Source organism: Ostrea edulis, chromosome 5, assembly GCF_947568905.1.
Source record: "Ostrea edulis chromosome 5, xbOstEdul1.1, whole genome shotgun sequence".
NCBI classification, from domain to species: domain Eukaryota; kingdom Metazoa; phylum Mollusca; class Bivalvia; order Ostreida; family Ostreidae; genus Ostrea; species Ostrea edulis.
The window spans coordinates 9,682,338-9,699,849 of NC_079168.1; the positions used below are offsets into that span (position 1 = coordinate 9,682,338).

General features: G+C 36.7%; 1 protein-coding gene across 1 annotated transcript in view; it reads right to left on the reverse strand.

Moving 5' to 3' along the window:
- Positions 1 to 14,538, reverse strand: part of LOC125649241 (uncharacterized) — a 63,859-nt gene extending 49,321 nt beyond the window's left edge. The window contains exons 1-2 of the mRNA XM_056167191.1: positions 14,185 to 14,538; positions 3,395 to 3,573 (exon numbers count right to left, since the gene is read on the reverse strand). Of these exons, the coding sequence (XP_056023166.1) occupies positions 3,395 to 3,573; positions 14,185 to 14,503 (498 nt within the window). The 5' untranslated portion in view covers positions 14,504 to 14,538. The remainder of the gene's footprint in view (positions 1 to 3,394; positions 3,574 to 14,184) is intronic.
- Between the last annotated feature and the right edge of the window lie 2,974 nt (positions 14,539 to 17,512).

The window sequence follows — 17,512 nt, forward strand, 5'->3', positions numbered from 1 at the left end:
TTTCTATCCTCGGAGAAATAAATGGCAAAATCTTTTGATTTATTGAATTACTTTTATTGGGAGATTTTCTTCCCCAAAACTCTTAAAATTTGCGTCATTTAATTAATTTCACTTTGTTAAAAATGACAGAAAATAGTAGAATTGACTACATAGGAGACATATTTCAATCCCTATAAAATCTGTAAACTCTTAAAGGTTCCGGGGACTTCACCCCTTGGGAGGCCTCAAGGCGGACCTCAAACCCCTTGTCTCATAAAGTTGCGCCCCCCCCCCTCCCTCCGCGATTTCTGGATCCGCCCCTGGTTAGGTACTACTATCCCTCTTCACAAAACCCATGTTAATTTTAACTTCATATGACAACTCAAGATCACGAAAACTTTGATTTTCAAAAATCCAGTTTTCCTTTATAAACTTGGTGTCACTTGACCTTGATCCTAGTTTGTGAGATCCCGTGTCTCTATCAGTCCCCGTTCTAAAGTTATATAAGTTTTTATGACCAAGGTCTAGGTCACTGGAGATACTAGTTTGTAGGTCATTACATCCTTTTATCATTTCTGAAGATTCCATGACTCTATCAGTCCAGGTTCTAAAGTTATACCAGAATTATGTTCAAGTTCAGAGGTTAAGGTCACTGGAGTCACTTGACCTTGATACCAATTTGTAGATCATTTATCATTTCTGAAGATCCCATATCTTTATCAGACCTATTCCTTAATACCAAGTCTATGATCTCAGGTCAATGGCTAAGGTCACTTGACCTTGATACTAGTTAGTATTGTATTGCATCTTGCTTAACATTCCTCTTCAGAATTTTCACTCATATGGAGACGTCACCAATACCGGTGAAGGACTTCAAATTTAGGCCTCTACTCGGCGCTGGGTGTCACACCTACTGTGTTTAGGTCATCCCAGAGGACCCGTGACATTCACACATGATGCCGAGCGTTTGGCGATAAAACTATCATTACCTGATTTAACGACTTAGGTCTCTCGCGGCCGGGATTCGAACTCGCGACATGATAAGATTTTATCCTCTTATCATTTTTGAAGATCCAATGTCTCTATTAATTGCGGTTCTAAAATTATATGTTCAAGGTCAGATGTCAAGGTCACTAAAGTTATTTGATCTCGATACTAATTTGTAAATCTCATCATTCTTTCATCATTTTCGAAGATCCCATACCTCCATCAGATTTGCTTCTTAAGTAATACCAATTCTATGTTCTAATGTATTTCACCTTGATACTAACTTGTATATCCCATAATCCTTTTTGACGACCCTATGTCTCTATCAGACTTGGTTTTTAATTAATACAAATTTCATGTTCTAAGGTCAAGGTCAGTGGAGTCACTTGACCTTGACATTAGTTTCTAGATCTTATCATCCTCTTGACTTTTCTGAATGTCCCATGTCTCTATCAATTCCAGTTCTGAAGTTACATGAGTTTATATGTTCAAGATTAGAGGTCAAGGTCAATAATTAAAGTCACTTAACCTCGATACTAATTTGTAGGCCCTGTCATTGTATTTTCACTTCCGAAGACCCCGGGACTCTACCTATCACATCTGTTAACGAAGTTCCACCCTCCTGTGACGTCATAAGATTTCGCAAAGTCATTGATTTAAAACGATTTATGCATGACAGGAACATGAATTTTGTTGGGGTCTTTTACCAAAGTTATTGTAAAAAAAATCTTGTAAACCATAAAATATTTCAAAAGTCTACATAACATATGCATAATCAATTATATGTTTCCCATGGGGATCCAGGTTAGAATAGGTCCTCAGTACCCCGTTGCTTGTCGTAAGAGGCAACTAAATGGGGCGGTCCTTCGGATGAGACCGCCAAAACCGAGGTCCCGTGTCACAGCAGGTGTGGCCCGATAAAGATCCCTCCCTGCTCAATGGCCATAAGCGCCGAGCATAGGCCGAAATTTTGCAGCCCCTCACCGGCAGTGGTGACCACTCTATATGAGTGAAATATTCTCGAGCGGGACGTTAAACAATATTCAATCAATCAATCAAAATATTTAATGTTAAGACAATAACTCTGTTTTCAATAAATTAAAGCTGTATGGTCCGAATTACAATATGTTTTTCCATCTCGTAAAAACGCTATCAAATCATCGCACTTATGTAGTTATGAAGCTGTATGATATATACATTATTTCACCTGTTTTAACTAAAATTATTTGATTTTAGATCGATGTTTACAAATAACCGTGTCACTCTGCCATTTCAAGTGCCAGCCACGTGACCAATTCAAACTTTCAGATCATCGGTGGTCTTATTTGTGTAAAGCTGTGTATTTTGTTACAACAGTACCGTGCCATAAGTTTAATAGAAATAAACATATAAAATACTTCTTAATAATTCGTTATTTTACGCTCTCTCAGCCTTAAAACTAGACAGTTGCGTATGAGTTAATGATTCCCCGGACGCGCGTGGGTCTATTTATAGACGTCTAAAACTGTATAATTTATGGGATGATTTATATATGTACCACACTATATTTACTTTCTAAATAATATTCTCACTGTTTTCTTTTACATGCAGATGTTTTCAAGCATGTAATTAAGGGAAAGTTAATAACTTTATAAAGTAATTAATCTGCTTTAATGTAATTATGTACAAAAATAATACATGAACATCGGGTCATACAGCTTTAATTATCAAGTCCAATATGCGATAGATTTCCTTTATTTTTCACACACATTTTGTATGTTTTTAAAGAAACACTTTCATGAAATTGTTATGAATACTTTTATATAGTTTTAACTAGTTTTTGTGAAATGTTGATAATGCTGTTTTAGGAAAATTGCAATTTTTTGACATTGATAACGGATATATATATATGCTAATGGATGAAAAATTTATTGTTATCGCAGCATACGTATTTTATCATTTTAATTTGTTACTAAGATATATATATTATTTGAAGAATCAACAATCAAATATAAGATTGGATCTATAATTCTAGAGAGGTGGAATTACCTTAAATTTTGGAATTATTTTCCCCATAGAGTTCTATGTTAAACCCCACCCCCATTTGAACACCCACCCACCCCCCCCACCCCCCAATGTACTCAAACCCCTTTCAATCTAAGATTAAAAAAAATACCCACATTTCTGCACATCTAGATACTAGTATATTGGCCTATCATATCCTTGAATATCCATTAATTTCATCGACTGGTTACAGAGAACAGTGTCGGACAGCTTTAGACGCGAGAGAGAAGCGGCAGAAGAAGAACCCAGCAAAAACAAGAAGTTTCCAAACTTCGTTTGGGAGACTTAATAATCAACCCAGCGATGTACGTCCTAACACGGTCAACACCGAATAACTAATAATGATGAGTGCTACAGATTAAGCATATGTCAAATCTCAACGTACCACACTTTTCTGGATGTGACGGTCATGGATCCATTCGTCCACTTCTTCGTGATCACAAGACCCCGATTCACTACATTCCTCGTCAATGTAGTCATCCCTCTTTGATCGACTTCCAATTTCCCTGAGGAATGAAGACGCCCTTTCTTTCGATGTTGTGAGGCTATCCAACGAAGTTAAGTCTTAAATACAAAAGATCATGTCACGATTTACCATTACAGCAGTCAAATCTAATGATCGATGATAACAAAAATGATACCAAGATCCATATTCATTGGTCAAATTGAAAAAAAAAGATTCATAAGTTTGATGAGATGGATCACTGTTTGTTATCATCAAAAGTATAACGGTACAAGGATCAGCGTACAATCATTGTCTGAAGTTTTAAGTCAGAAAGAATGTAATATAGCGATTATATAAAGTGCATGTATAGCACTGTGTTTAAATCTGTCGTGAATGTGTACCCATTTGTTATTTCCTACTATCATCTTTACTGTTAAAATTATGCTTTTTGATGGGATCAGAAAACCATTCAAAATGCGAATCGCTGTCTGACGTTTTTCAGACCAATCGTTGGACCGTTCTTACTATACTAATTTTGACTAAAGATTACTCCGTTTAACTAATCAAGATGTAGAGCTAAATAAGGAATGTTTACTCATCCTTGACACCTGACCCAAAAGTTTCCCTATAAAACAATCTCACATGTACCCTACATAATAATGGTATAATTTCAATCTAAAAATTTGAACTATTGTCACACAGTGGTTCTTGAGAAGATTTTAATATCATATCCATGTTTTGATTTTTTGTGGGATCAAATCCGGGCCTCCCGATTGCAAAGCGATCCCCCAGGCTACCGCAGTCGGTTCATCTATTTCTGTATACAAGTCCCGTAGGGATCCAAGTCAAAATACGTCTTCAATACCCTTTCCTTGTCGTAAAGGGCAATGAAATAGGAGAGATCCTTCGGATTACACCGCAAAAACCGAGGCCCGGAGTCTCATCAGGTGTTGAACGATAAAGATCCATTCCTGCTCAAAGGCCGTAAGCGACGAGCATAGGTCTAACTTTTGTAGCGCTACGACGACAATGGTGACGTCTCCATATCGGTGAAAAATTCTCGAGAGGGACGGTAAACAATATAAACCAACCATCCTACATGTACATTCTATATACAACTTTGGATTATCTTGTGGTTCCATTTTGACTGATGGATTGAATAAATATGAATCTCCGTTATGTATAGTATTTTCCTAATACAGGTATTTCAATTTATACATTTAGGCCCCAATCGTAGCCAAATACAAAATCCACAACTTTGTCAAGGGTGATGGCGTGACGAAATATGAATTTGCTCTACATGAGGTTGCTTGGATATTGATTTGACCAACTGTATCCTTGTGCTTGAGATTTTTTTTTTAAATTGAATTTTCTTCATGTGCTCAAATTTGAAAATAAGAATCCCTATAGAGGCTCTGACACCAAGGGGCATGATGTGAACACATTTCAGATAACACTACTGGAGTCCAATATCTGGCGTGTTTCATTCCAATTGATAGGCCGTACTTTGCATATTGCTTTTGACTACGGATTACTCCGTTTACCAGATGATCCCGTGGTTATCCAGGTTAGAATAGGTCCTCAGTACCCCGTTGCTTGTCGTAAGAGGCGACTAAATGGGGGCGGTCCTTCCGATGAGACCGCAAAATCCGAGGCCCCGTGTCACAAAAGTTGTGGCACGATAAAGATCCCTCTCTGCTCGAAGGCCGTAAGCGCCAAGCATAGGCCTAAATTTTGCAGCCCTTCACTGGCAATGGTGGCGTCTCCATATGACCGAAATATTCTCAAGTGGGACGTTAAAGTAATTCCACCCTCCTGTGATGTCATCAGATTTTGCAAAATCAATGATTTATTTACATTTATGCGTGATAGGAACTTCCATCAATTTGGTTGGAGTCTTTTCCGATAGTTATTGTAAAAAATCTTGTTAAAAATAAACTATTTTAAAAGTCTAAGTTATAGATGAATAATCAATTATACGTTTTAAAATATTGAATCCAAGGGCAATAACTCTGTTTCTATTGATTTTTTTTATCAAGTCTATTATGCGATAGATTTCCTTTAATTTTACGGACATTTTGTATATTTTTGTGAAGATACAGTTTCATGAAATTGTTATGATTGCTACTATATCGTCATAACCATGCAGTTTCTATGAAATTTTGATAACGCTGTTTAAGGAAAATTGCAATTTTCTGACTGTGATATATGATTCTGTTTATGTACGTCTCGTATCTTAAAAGTGTGATGACATATGTATTTTATTTGATAATTTGTTAGTTTTAACTCTAATGAATGGAAATAAATACATTTTTCAAACTTGTATCAGATAAAACTGAGAGTATGGAGTTACCTTAAACAATATAAAACCAACCATCCAACCGTTTACATGATGAAGATAGAGGGCTTGGGGCGGAAGTGACCGGCACCTGATTCTACTACTTGGGGTGTTGCTAAAACGCGGAACGGAAACGGAATGGAATTTAAGAATTAGAATGATTAGTGTAGCTAATACAACACAAAAAATCGGGGGGTGGGGGGGGGAGGGGGGAGTGGATGCTTAAGTTTGATTAAAATAAAAATTCTGGTACACAATTTTATCTTAAAATCCTGCATCATGAAAGGTGAAGATAACGAACAGTGATCAGTCTCCTATAAGCAATACAAAATAGAGAGTTGGGCAAATGACAAAGCCAGGAAAAACGATGGTACCCACAAGCCCTTGCTTAATATTTTCCTTGGTAAGTTAATGGTTTTAAAATACTGACGCATTAGTATGAAGTATATTAAACGGAGGATTCTGTGGATTACTTCGCGTTCTCTCTGTAATTTCTGCTTTCCTTGTTCGTAATAAGCCTTTTGATTTTACAAAATGCTGACCTCCTCATAACATAATTGCATAAAATATTTTCCGTTCCGTTCCGCGTTTTAGTAACGCCCCACTTCTGGTGTGTCTAGCGGTCCGTGTTTGCCCTAATCAATTTTATATTCTTTATAGGTTTTATGAGATTGATTATTTTTTCATGAGGATGATTGCATATAAATTCAATGTGTTGTACCATTGCGATTCTTGATATGTATAAAAAATGTATCTAGGTTTTAATTCTCTTAAAGCACTAAAGGCGGTCTGAACACATAGAGCTGTGGACCTCACAAACTTAATATGTGTCCAATCCTGACTCTAGGGATCATGAATTAAACTGAAATTATCGTCATATAGTAAAGCTTCTATGTTCATAGACTATTGGTTCTTGTAAAGATTTTTAAATCATTACACTTATATTTTTTTTTCAAATCATGTCCCTTTCGAATGAAACATCGTCCTTCATTTAAACAAACTAAGAATTCCCTTTACATATACATGCTTTGCACCAGTTTTGTTGAAATTAGTTCAGTAGTTCCTGAGAAGAAATAGAAAATGTGAAATGTTTATAGACGCCAGACAGACGGACGACAAACACATTTTGAATTTAAAAGCTCACTCAAGTTTTCAGCCGAGGAGAAAAAAAAAACTGTTTCAATCTGAATTTAAAAAAAAAAAAACTTTCGTATCGGTTATCTTGTTTATTTATCCTGAGTCATTATATAATTCCGTTTTGATCCTGTGAGAATTCTAAATTATTTAGACATTCGGTTGTCATTGCATAAGAAAAAGATAACGAACAGTGATCAATCTCAAATGCAAAACTGGGAGCAGAGTAAACACGGACCCCTGGCAATTTTAACGGTGAGATCAGGAAGAGCTTAAAGAAATTAGATAATCATTACGATTTATTTGATTTGATCGAATAACGTATTCTGCAGCAAAACATAGTTTTCCTTGTCAACAGCAATATGATGCGTGTTGCTAAAACGCGGAACGGAAAACGGAACAGAAAATATTGTATGCAATAATGTTATGAGGATGTCAGCATTTGGTAAATTCAAAAAGGCTTGTCCTGAACAAGGTAATGGCGGATCCAGGATTTCGGCTTACATGTGATTTGAATGTTTTCAACCTTATCATCTATATATACCATCATTTATTCTCAGAATACACTGTTTAATATACTACATATTAATGCATAGGAATTTTAACGATTATAAATATTATGCAAGGGCCTGTGGGTACACCTCCTTTCCCTGCTTTGTCATTTTCTTACACCCCCCCCCCCCCCATTGTGACAGTATGTGGATTCACCAATAAAATAAATATACTGAAGAAATATTTGAATTATAATTTAACCCCTTTAAAATGTTTTTACTTTATTATGGCTGCCACCTTAAAGGGAACGGTTCACGATTTAAAAAAAAAATCATTTTTAAGCCAAATATTAAAAATATAACTCACTTAATATTGATATCCAAAATTTTGACCTTCATAATGCAAAAATAAAAGCAATATGTTAGCTTTAAATCTGTGTTATATGTAAACAAAGACTCGAGTCTTTTTATGTTAACAAATAAACCAGTGAGTTGTTAATTTTGTACGGTCACAAATTTAACTGCTAGATGACACATTTTACCTAAAGAATACTTGAAATGTGATAGATATAATGCACTTAAATCGAAATCCATTTCTTTTAAAAACTCCATAAACAATAACACACCTCAAACTTTGTTTTCACAACAAATAACAAACTCTCTAAAATGAGCTTCTGTGATTATTTATAACCTTAATTTTTATGTGAAATCTTTCAAACACATTAGACAGTAGATTTTGATCATTAATATTGCAAACAAAATTTTAGGGAAAATTGTGAGTCAGTCCCTTTAAGAAAGGATTTTATGAGTCTATCCAATGATAAGAAAAAATCGTGTAGTTTTGCCTTCTCATAGCTAAGTAATGTTAACCTCAGTTTTAATATTTTTTTGTGGTTTTTTTCTATGTATGTATTGTTTTTTGAGTTTGCTTTTATTGTTTTACACGTAAAACGCTTTAGGGCGGTTGTCTTGATTAGATAAAGCGCTATATACATGTAAATGTACAACAATAATAATGAAAAAAGAGGTTTTTACCAACCCACCCACCCCAAAACAACATTGAAAAAGATGAATATTGTTTTCAACAATTTCCCCCCAAATTAGCCTTTTTAAATCGAAATTGTTTTAATTGAACTAGATATTTTAAAGATAATTGAGCTTGAATTTGATATCATTTCTACACCTCGAATAATCGAGATTATGTGAGTTTATATCAAGTAGTCCGTATTAATTGTGATACACCCTGTAGGTCGGGTCTACGTGACTTTACCGGCTAGATGGTACAAGTTAATTTGTATGCACTACGTCACACTCGGTACTCCCTGTGATCGAACCCATTCATTACACTTTTTCCAACCGAAGCAGCAACGTGGTTCTTGTATTTGAGGCGGAAACCAAGCACGTGGCCGAGTTCCCCCCCCCCCCCTTTTTTTTGATTTATTCCCTACACGTAGCTTCTTGACAATTTTTCCTGCATTAGGAATGCCACCTAAAATCGAGCAGCGACCCAGAGATCCCCGGCCAGGGGGGTCGGGATGAAACGTAATCGTCGGACAACAGCTCAACTCCGGGAACGAAGTCCAAAGCACACGGCCACACCTTGGACGGATCGACTAGCCCCTGCAGAGGGGCAGCCACAGCCCCCTGAGGAGGTCCCTCGATTCCCAATCGAAAATACACCGGATAACCCGGGTGAGTTTTTCAATTTTTTGTTGGACCAAGCGGCCTATTTACCCTTATCTTGTCAAATTACATCTACATGCGATGATATCGACAGTCATGTCCCGCTTGAACTCAAGCAAAAAATATGGGAGGGGGATTTATTGATCTGTCTGTCCTACTCCAATCGGCTCCGGAATTGGAGCAATTTGAGTCCCACGGGGATGTACAACTTGTCAATGGCAAGCTATGCGTAGTCAAGCGCCAACTTAACTCCTTTTTGAGCATAGAAAAGTGGACATCAGCCTTCATGATGTACACGAGCATCGTACTTCAACATAGTCAAACGGCCCAAGCAATGCTTAAGTACATGCGAGATATAAATAAGGCTTGCAGCTAATCGTTCACAAAATTGGCAAACGTATGACGAGCAATTCCGACTCCGTAAGGCCTCCAACCCTGCTATGTCTTGGGGCAAAATTCACAGCGAATTCTGGTTGATGTACATAAACAACCAATCAAATTTCTCCCATCCCTAGAAGGTGTCAAGCGGTCTATAGGCGTCTCAATATATCAGACTTCCTATATCGTACCAATTATTTGTTGAAATCTTTCATGCTTCAACATCAGTATGTCGCTCGCCTTTTTTTTTTTTTAAATCATGTCTTATTTTTTCAGCAGCCTTTTCATTGGCATTTTTACGGTTTGCTCAGTCAGTAATTTTTTGTCATTGTCAACTCCACAAGTTTCTCAAAACCAACTAGGTCAAGTTTTAGTATTTACACATTTAGGTCCAAGACCAACCAAACCGGCAAACCCCTAGTTTGTCAAATTATCCGCCCAACACTACCAATTAAGGCATAGTTATACCCCCCCCCCCCCATTACTTATATATTGCTCTTTTCATGCGGATGGCACTCCTACGACACGTTTTCAGTACCTAGAAGATATTGGCATTTTGCCCATAGTTGCATGATAAAAATTCATGGCTAACCAGGTTAGAGGTTTGTACATTGGACACGACCATGTCATCAAGGCTACTGAGATTGAGTTGTTCCGAACAGATGGCTTTCAGCTGTATGTCGGTCCTGGGAAATCAATTATTTCTCAACAATATTCAAGCGGCCTTGGAATATTTTCTTTTTTTCTTTTCTTCAAACGTCAAGGTTTTTCTTACCCGCCGCACAAGTAATTTAACATTTCGTACTTGCTGCTGTTTGTCAATTGTGCGTTTACTGTAATTTTTGTGCAACTCCAGGTTCAAGTACTGTGGTTTAGTCAAATGACTTATTCTTATCCATGTAAATCTTTATTGTATTTTGAGTTTCACTCATTTTTAATCCTTCAAGTTTTTTGTGGGGGACATTGTTCCAATGTCTGTGGCCGAACTGGGGAGTCGGTAATGGTATGTGATGACTGTTTCTGCTCCAAAACCTGATTGTTTCCCCCACCTGCTTCTAAAGCAGGGGGCAATTTACAGTACTAAAAGTCGTACAAGTTAAAACAAGTAAACTAATAGTGGGGCCACCACCGGGGACGGTTGGGGCCATGTCCATATCACTTCAGTGAGGGGATGCTACAGTCTGATGCATGTTCGGGGCTTATGTCCATGATAATGTACATACCAGGTAGCACTGCAGGAGACAAGGTGAGAAGGGCGGGTCTCGCTTACCTCCTTAGAATGCTGGTGTCCGTTCAGGTCTGGGCACTGAATGTTTTACTCGGGGCCCCCCAGTGTACCCCTTACAAGTTAAGTTAAACTGGCTCACTGGGCGACTCCCCAGTTACCCTACAAAATTTTCACATGCGTCCGATATTGTCCATTTCAGTATATCCCGAATGTGTCATTGCTGTTATATGAATAAATTGGTAATCGTTGCTAGTGTCAGTTATTCACTGCAATGAGTCATGGAGTGTTATTACAGCCAGTTTTTTGTTTTTGTTTTTATATATCAGGCGGATTCTTTAATTAATATACATTTATGAACATCAAATTTTAAATCGAACGAGTCCAATGTATATAAAAGGTTTGCCTCATTTGGAATCAATTTATGTAAAGTGAAAGTTCGTAGATATACCGGTATTCCGATTGCGGATTAGTGTTGAACACGAAGAGATACATCGGTAAAAAAGATTGAAACAAAACCATTGTTTTGTTTTTGTTTGTTTTGAACATATTTTATTGATGAAATCAAAAGGATTGGGAACAAGTTCTAACAACTTACAAGTCCCTCTCCTACAAAACCATTGAAAACGAAGGTGATGTCTATGACCCTAGTAAGAGGAATTTACTGCCAGAAGTCCTAATAATTCAAACACATAATGTAAAAATTCGTTGACTTAATAAAATCACGAATTATCGTTGTTTTATACATGTACATCACTTCCTGTTGGAAGTACACACATGCATCTATACACTGTATTATGCGTTAAATACGTTTCGTTAAGAGTGGGGATATAAACTCTGTGCGTTCTTCCCATTCGTTCGCTTATCGCTAACACTTCTGTCAATGCCGAAATTTCAAGATTCTCGTAAAACGCTTTAAACATAACCTAACTTAATCAATGTATGGTGCAGAATTTTAAGATAAAATTGTTTTACGGCTTGTAAACAAATTCCTAAAATGTTGATTTTTATAAAGATAAAGCATATTTTCCCGAGTTTTGGTGTTATCCGAATAATTTTGTAATCATTCGATGCAGGGAAATTAAAAGTTAAATTTCAATGGAAATGGGACGTCTCCATATGAATGAAAAATTCTGGAGCGGAACGTTAAACAATATTCAATCAACCAACCATCAATGGAAATGGTAGAGCGTTCGCTTCATAACCGGGAGATTGCAAGTTCTAGTCCCGCTCGTGCCATGCAAATAGCTGCGTTGAACCTAAGACATAAACAGAGGTAGTGATTGCTCCTTCACCAAACGATCGGCATTTAGAAGTGAGAAGCACTGGTCCTTCGGATATGACCTAAAAAATGGAGAAGCCATGTCGCGGTGGGCGGTGTCACGACAAAGAACCCTCACTGCTACGGCCGTAAGCGCTAATCATATATGTACATGTATGTCTAAATTTGTGGTACCTCACCTACATTTGGTGACGTCTCAATATAGGCGAAAATATTTCGACGGGACATAACACAAATGAAACCAACCATCATTAGAAATGGGGAGTTTGCACGTGATATTTTCCTGCAAGGAAGAACTGTGCACATTAACTCTGGATTCCCGCCTACATTTTCAACTCGTATATCTTAAAAGCTTTGCAATTTTGCTAATGATTTTTTTAAAATGCAAAGTAGAATCCATTAGTTATTGATTAGTAACATTAATATCAGTGTTAATTAATCAATCGCTTTTAATTTCAGCTCCTTTTGATTAGGGGTAGAAAAATGTTCTTCGAAACCGGGCTTTAAAACGTCTTCAATTTCAAAATGCTTATTGATATCAATGAATAACCATATAATTTGCCAAATTACTATTACATTTATATATGGAGTAAAAATGCTTAATCTTCATTTTTCACACTTTAGCCCTATTTGAAATTGATCAAAGAGTGAATACTTTCACTGTGTTTTGTTCAAGAACCATATCCCCCTCCCGGAAACAATAAAAGTGTTGGTATTAATTTGCTAAATGACAATTCATAACACCTTTAAAAAGGAATCTGTGTTTCACCGGGGGGGGGATATGTTTTAAAAAATAATTTTCCGTTTTCCATTGATTCCTCTAGTAAACTACTGATTTTAACCCAAATTATAGTTATCTCTCTGAAGTTTGTTTTGTCAAATATATCAATTTTTATGAAAATTCATATAGATACGTGTATTTACATAAAAATCATTTAATACTATAACTTTTAAAAATTAACTAGAAGGTAGGCGGCGAAATAGTTCTTTCCTCGTGTGTATTTTAAATGTTATAGGCGTTGCACGGACTATCATTTTCGCATACCTCAGTTTCGGTTAAAGTTTTCTCTTCGCCAATCTCCTTATGCAAGGTGAAGATAACGAACAGTGATCAATCTCATAACTCCTATAAGCAATGCAAAATAGGTAGTTGGGCAAACACGGACCCCTGGACACACCAGAGGTGGGATCAGGTACCTATGAGGAGTAAGCATCCCCTGTTGACCGGTCACACCCGCCGTGAGCCCCATATCCGGATCAGGTAAACGGAGTTATGCATTGGCCAATATTCTAGCACAACAAATTTACTTGTGGTGGTTTTCAAGCACTAATTAGTGTCTCGTGTTCATTTACGAAACGTTTTAGAGTCTAATATTAATTTTCATGCAATGACGACTTGGCAGAGTAGTGTAATGGTGCATGTCTTTATACTATATGTTATTACACGTATTGGTATGCACACACTAAATTCTGATCTAAAATAGTTGCAGATTGACGTTCTTTTAGTTGTCTTGCTTTGTTTTTTCTATGTACATGTACAAATGTATGTGTTTTTCTGTAAATATTATTCAGACATAACTTTCCTCAAAGAATCCCATATACAATGACGTTTGTTTCTTCGTCCAATACGCCCTTTCCGAAATCTTGCACTCTAAAACCTATGCAACTGCGACATATTTGCGAAAATAAAGTACACCAACAAATACATCCACATTAAAAAAAGAACTTAAAGAAATTCTACAACAAGGTTTTTTTTATAAGCACACCTAGGGTCGCTAACAAATGAAGAAACTTTATTTATAACTGTAACATTTGTAAAGACTGATCGTTGAAATATACATGTAAATTCTAATTTTTTCTGCAATCTTAATCAAAACTTGAGTCCAATATTCAAAAAAGCAAACAAAATATTTTTGATTTCTTACTAAATATAGGAATACTAGTATACATCTCTGAAACGAAACATTTTTTGGCCATTATATTTTATGTTAAATGATTTAGTTCACAATCGTTGAATAATCGAAATTGACGTCAGTTGTGCTTGTTGTGGTTAGAGCATTCGTTTCAGAACCAGATGTATGTTGTGAAGTGAGTGCCCTAACCATAAGACCACCGCGACCAAACGTACGCAGGAGTCTTTTTTCTACATTTGTAAAAATTCTTTTAATGTTTTTGGAAAAGTTTTGCTTTTATGCTTACCGTGTTCACAGCATATACCGGTCTTTCCAGGTTTACAAATGCAAATATCATCAACAAACATTCCGTCGTTTAGACACTCCGCATTGCAAACTCTGTGTTCTATCCGCAGTGGTTTCCCGCAATGTTCCTCTACTTCCTCCTCATTCCATTCTGGTAAACCACATATCTCTCGCTTCCTGATTTGAGAACCACCGCCACAGGACTGGCTGCATGTAGTCCAGTCTGACCACGGCAACTGACCACATATTGTAACATTTCTGCAGCCTTCGGGTAAAAGGACTGCACCGGTAACAGCTATAAAAATCAAAATCACCCACATCACATATCTGGAATGCACTGTCTTCCTATCAGTTTCAACTTGGATATTTATACGTTTTCAGGATAGCCTCTGCTCTCTAATTGTTTTCATGGTTGCTGTCAAGGGAATTTTATCTACACATACCTGAGAAACGAATCAAAATTTGGCGGATGATAAGAGTATTGATTGTATGGATATGGAGCTTAAAAAGCAGTTATCTTTATTTTCCTATAGACTTTCAGTTACAAAACAATTTATTTTTTGTTGTTGTTTTTTTAATTCCTTTTTTTTACCACCTGAGTCCTAAACGACCTGATATTTCAATATTGATGTTGGGTTATATTGTTTATGATTGATTGTTTAACGTCCCACTCGAGAATTTTCCACTCATATGGAGACGTCTGATATATTGTTTAAATACTAACTTTAACCAAGTTTGATACACATGTGCAAATGAGTAGTAATCCTGTGGGGATCCAGGTTAGAATGGGTCCTCAGTGCCCCTTGTTTATCGCAAGAGGCAACTATATGGGACGGTCCTTTGGATAGACCGCTAAAACCAAGGCTCCGTGTCACAGCAGGTGTGGCACGATAAAAATTCCTCCTTGCTTAATGACGTAAGGGTAGAGGATAGACTTACATTTGCAGCCCCTCACCAACAAAGATGACGTCTCCATATGAGTGAAAAAATTCCCGAGCGGGACGTTAAACTATATACCATTACCATTACAAACATGTAGTTAAAAAACTTTGGTAACTCACTTATCACGTGACAGACTGATTTATTGATTTTTTTTACGCCATTTTGGCAATATTTCAGCCATTTTACGGCGGTTAACTAATTGAATTATGTTTGGTTGTGAGTGTTGAAAACTTTTTATAATACAACTGTTTATATACACAAATTAATTTTTTTTAACCTGTTTATGTATTTTTAACTTTTATGTCCGTCGGGTGGGACGTTAAAGGGTGTCCCGTGTCAAGGATCACAATCCCCTTGGCATGCACACAAAAGATCGTTTCCCTGATGTTCGATAAAGAGTAGGCCCACTGGGGGTCGTCAGGGAAACTCAAACAAAACAATCACGTGACTGTATAACACGTGTAATTGTATTTTAATATTCATTCCTTCAGTTTTGATATTTCTGAACATTCTCTCAAAGAAAGATAAAATCCGTCTATTAGACACGGAAGTTGTTGGCTCGGGTTATTTGGGCAATGTTTGGTCGTCATGAAGATCATGCTCTTAATGGTGTCAAAGCTTGTCATGTTTATTTAAAAAAAAAAAACTTTGTTAAGTAAACATTAAGCTCCCACAAGCTTTTTCTATCTGAAATTAGCCACCAATTTCACTTGTGAACAAGGCCAGTAATATGGATTTATTAATCTGCTATCAACTTTGCTGACGAGATTGTCAATTTTCTCTTTGTGTGTCCATTCGTCTGTCACCACTTCCTTTTCCGGACTTCTCACGTGCGTAAACGAATTGTAAACTTAAGATGTAATTCAAAAGTTAGACGGACCGACATCTTCGGTTTCCCCGTTAGTGGAAAGGCAACCATAATAATGTGCGAAGTTGCCGATGAAATACAACAAACCATTTGGTATGCATTCTACTCTGTATTCTGATACAAGAGGTCCACAGGCTTTATCGGTCACATGAGTATTAGTTATATGTATATCTAGTCCCAAGGGCAATGGAATCTAGAAAAAAAAAATCCTGTTTTGAATACTTCTATTTAAAAAAGCACATATATAAGTTCTGAGAACACATCTTTCTTTTAAACACCCTTAAAAGTGTCTATAGTGATAAAAGGCTCGGTTATACAATCTTATGTCATATATGTGACATTGCATTAAACACAATATGACTAATTTGAACCCATCCTATAGTCAATACCCTGGGGTTGTGAAATTCACACGTTTGGTACATCCTTTTCTGCTTTTCCTAAATACGCATTTAGTTGTTTTTTTTTTTTTTACCATATCAGCAAATTTCAATAAACAATGAAAAGAAAATATAATCACTATAATAATTTGGCTCCACCCTGGAACCAAACCCTTACCCCTACTAGGATCATGAAATTCACAATTTTTAAAATGGACTATCTTCTCCTTCTAAATATCTGTTTAGTATCAATAACATTAAAAAGGTATTATCTAAATGTTTTATACATTATATATACCAAATTTGGCCCCTCCCTGGAGTCAAAACCTCTACCCCTGGAATCATGAAGTTCAAAAATTTGGTAGAGGTCATCCTGATCTACGTGATACCACTATGCATTTAGTTTTTCCTACACATGTGCGGTTGTAGAGGTGAAATATTTGGAAAAAAATGATCATTTTTTTGCCGCCAGCACGGCCCCAGAAATCCTGAAATTTACAATTTAGGTGCCTTTTGTCCCAAAGATGCTCCATACAAAATTTGAAAAGAATTGGAATGGTAGTTACATGCATCAAGAAGTTCAAATTGTTCTATTTTTCACACACTTAATAACTGACAATTTTGGCCCCACCCCGATACCAAACCCCTACTCCTGGGATCATAAAATTTATAATGTTAGTTTTACGTCCCATCGATGTTTCACTCATGTTAAGATGTCACCAGCTATAGAGGAAACAACGTCATATTTAGATATATGTTTAGTACTCAGGGCCGAAGGGTTCTTTAACTGCAAACACCTGACGCGATATGGGACAATGTTTTTTTTTTTTTTTTTTTTTTTTTTTTTTTTTTTAGAATTCATTCAGGTGACCTATTGCTATCTGTTTTTGTCCGTCGTCGTGCGTCGTGCGTTAACATTTGAACATTTTCAGCTTCTTCTCTGAAACCCCTGAACCAATTTCAACCAATTTTGGCATATAGCATCTGTGGGTGGAGGGGAACAAAAATTGTGAAATTCGTGGTCCTTGCCCCCCTGGGGCCTGAGGGGTGGGGCAAAAACCATCAAAATGAGTGTAATTTTAAAAAATCTTCTTCTTTACTCCTGGACACCAAGAAGCCAAACTGTGGACATAATTATAATG